This window comes from Phragmites australis, chromosome 21 (assembly GCF_958298935.1).
Source record: "Phragmites australis chromosome 21, lpPhrAust1.1, whole genome shotgun sequence".
NCBI classification, from domain to species: Eukaryota; Viridiplantae; Streptophyta; class Magnoliopsida; order Poales; family Poaceae; genus Phragmites; species Phragmites australis.
In genome coordinates, this window is record NC_084941.1 from 4,150,590 (window position 1) to 4,152,513 (window position 1,924).

General features: G+C 42.7%; 1 protein-coding gene across 1 annotated transcript; it reads right to left on the reverse strand.

Annotated features, from left to right (window-relative positions):
• Window positions 1-976: 976 nt before the first annotated feature.
• LOC133903898 (guanine nucleotide-binding protein subunit gamma 4-like) lies at window positions 977-1,710 on the reverse strand. The gene has a single exon (XM_062345378.1). It carries the CDS (start codon window positions 1,596-1,598, stop codon window positions 1,188-1,190), a length of 411 nt encoding a protein of 136 aa, XP_062201362.1. The 5' UTR covers window positions 1,599-1,710; the 3' UTR covers window positions 977-1,187.
• Between the last annotated feature and the right edge of the window lie 214 nt (window positions 1,711-1,924).

Consider the following 1,924-nt stretch of genomic DNA (forward strand, 5'->3'; position numbering starts at 1 on the left):
CGTGGAAAAGTGGAGACACGTGGACTTCGCTGTTTCTTTTTTTCCACTGACTCCAACTCCCTTTCCTCCTTATTCTAGCAACTGTACACGTATTTTTATACATATAGAATTAATATAAGATATAGCAATTTAAAGAAGTAAAATAATATAGTATGAATTTTTTTCTTACATAATAATTGAATCCAGATGGTCGTATAACGCGGAGATGAATGGTGTTGATGAGATGGTTATCATGATCAATAGAGGTGGCCACTGTTGATAGTGAGTGCAAGCCAATTAGTGGAGGTAGCCAACGCCTATCCGTGGAGGTGATCGGCATATGACTGGAGTTGAAGTCGTTGTCTGTCGATCCGTGTAGGTGGTAGTAGGGACCAGAGATTGTGATCGAATTTTAAAAATAGACTAAGGGAAGAAAGATAGAACAATCGTTAGAGATTTTATTGTAGTTTTGAAAGAGAAGGAAAAAATGATACACCATTGATTGGTCTTGGCATGCATTTCATTATGTCATGATCATCTATCTTAATTTAATTTATATAAATAGTGTGATCGAAGAAAAGAGAATACGGTGTAATCAAGAAAGGCGATTAAGGATAACGCGTGAGGAGTAGGTTGATTGTTAATTGGCTTATTGATTGTGACTTTTCATATTATAAGAGAGTGGATGAGACAAGGGGCTAACTTCAATCGTGGACCGTTTGATCGTGTAAAATGTACGGTGGTGATCATTTGAATCTATCATAACTGGTTTATTTTATAAGAATATAGATATAAATTTTTTTTTGACCCATACAATTTTTTTTAACGAAAGACCTATACAGAATTTGGTATGCGAGATCATTTCGATGCCCTTAACACTGACCGGTGATTTCCTGCACTGGCATCACGGATCACTCACTATACAGGGGAGTAATAACTTATCGTGGAACAACAATATTAACATGCTGGAACAATTCACGACTCTTAGCGGAACAAAAATCTCACGAATGAAAATCCGGTTACTGGCCAAATCAAAATGACTTGTTTTCGATATAAAATACTGAAACAGTACATTGCTAAACAATCTATGATAGACATATACCCCAGATGGATCAGAAATTCAGAGGAACGTCTTCATATTATTGGATACTACAACGACACACTCATGCATACATGGATGATGCACAAGCACACACACTAACCAAAGCTCAACATCCATGGTCTTTCTTCACGCAGTTGTTGTTGCAGTCGCTGTTGCAGGTGGGATAGCACGTCTGGGAAATCCCGAACCTGCAAGCCTCGCATGATGTATAGCGGGGTTCGCAGGCACGCCTGCAGGCATCTTCGACGGTGCCGTTGCAGTCGCAGCTGCATGTGCCCTTGCTGCAGCAGTCCTGGCACCCCTGGAGGACCTGGTTTTTGCAGTCCTGGCACCCGCTCGGGGGGTCGCAGTATTGCCGGCAGGATGAGGCAATGTAGGCGGTGCAGTTCGTATCGCACAGCGATCCGCAGTCGCTGCATAATGGCCCCGTCTTCGGATGCCCCTGGGAAGACATGACCAGCACGGCGAAAACCGCAACGGCGGCGGCCGCATTAAGAGCAGCTGCACCTGAAGCCATTGCCGTGGATGGATGCGGCAAGCCTTGCTAGAGGGCAAGAGATGTAGAGCAAGAGAATAACTCAAAGATAAGATGTGAACAAGGTTGGTGCCGGTATGATAGATTGGGCGGTGCTTTTATACGCTCCCATGCAGGGAGAGCATCGATCTAAACTAAAATATATAGACGGAGTGTGTTGTAACCTGTAGATTACTCCATGTGTTACAAGTTGACTTGAAGAGGAGTATCGAGTATATGATATTAATCCTCACCGGGCTCCATTCCCCACATTCATGCATGTGGGACTTCCAATATTTAGGATGAGTTCGGATGAGTAAAATATAATT

Bases quoted from the DNA above. Each gene is read 5' to 3' on its own strand.
- LOC133903898 (XM_062345378.1), bottom strand. From the start codon at position 1,598: ATGGCTTCAGGTGCAGCTGCTCTTAATGCGGCCGCCGCCGTTGCGGTT.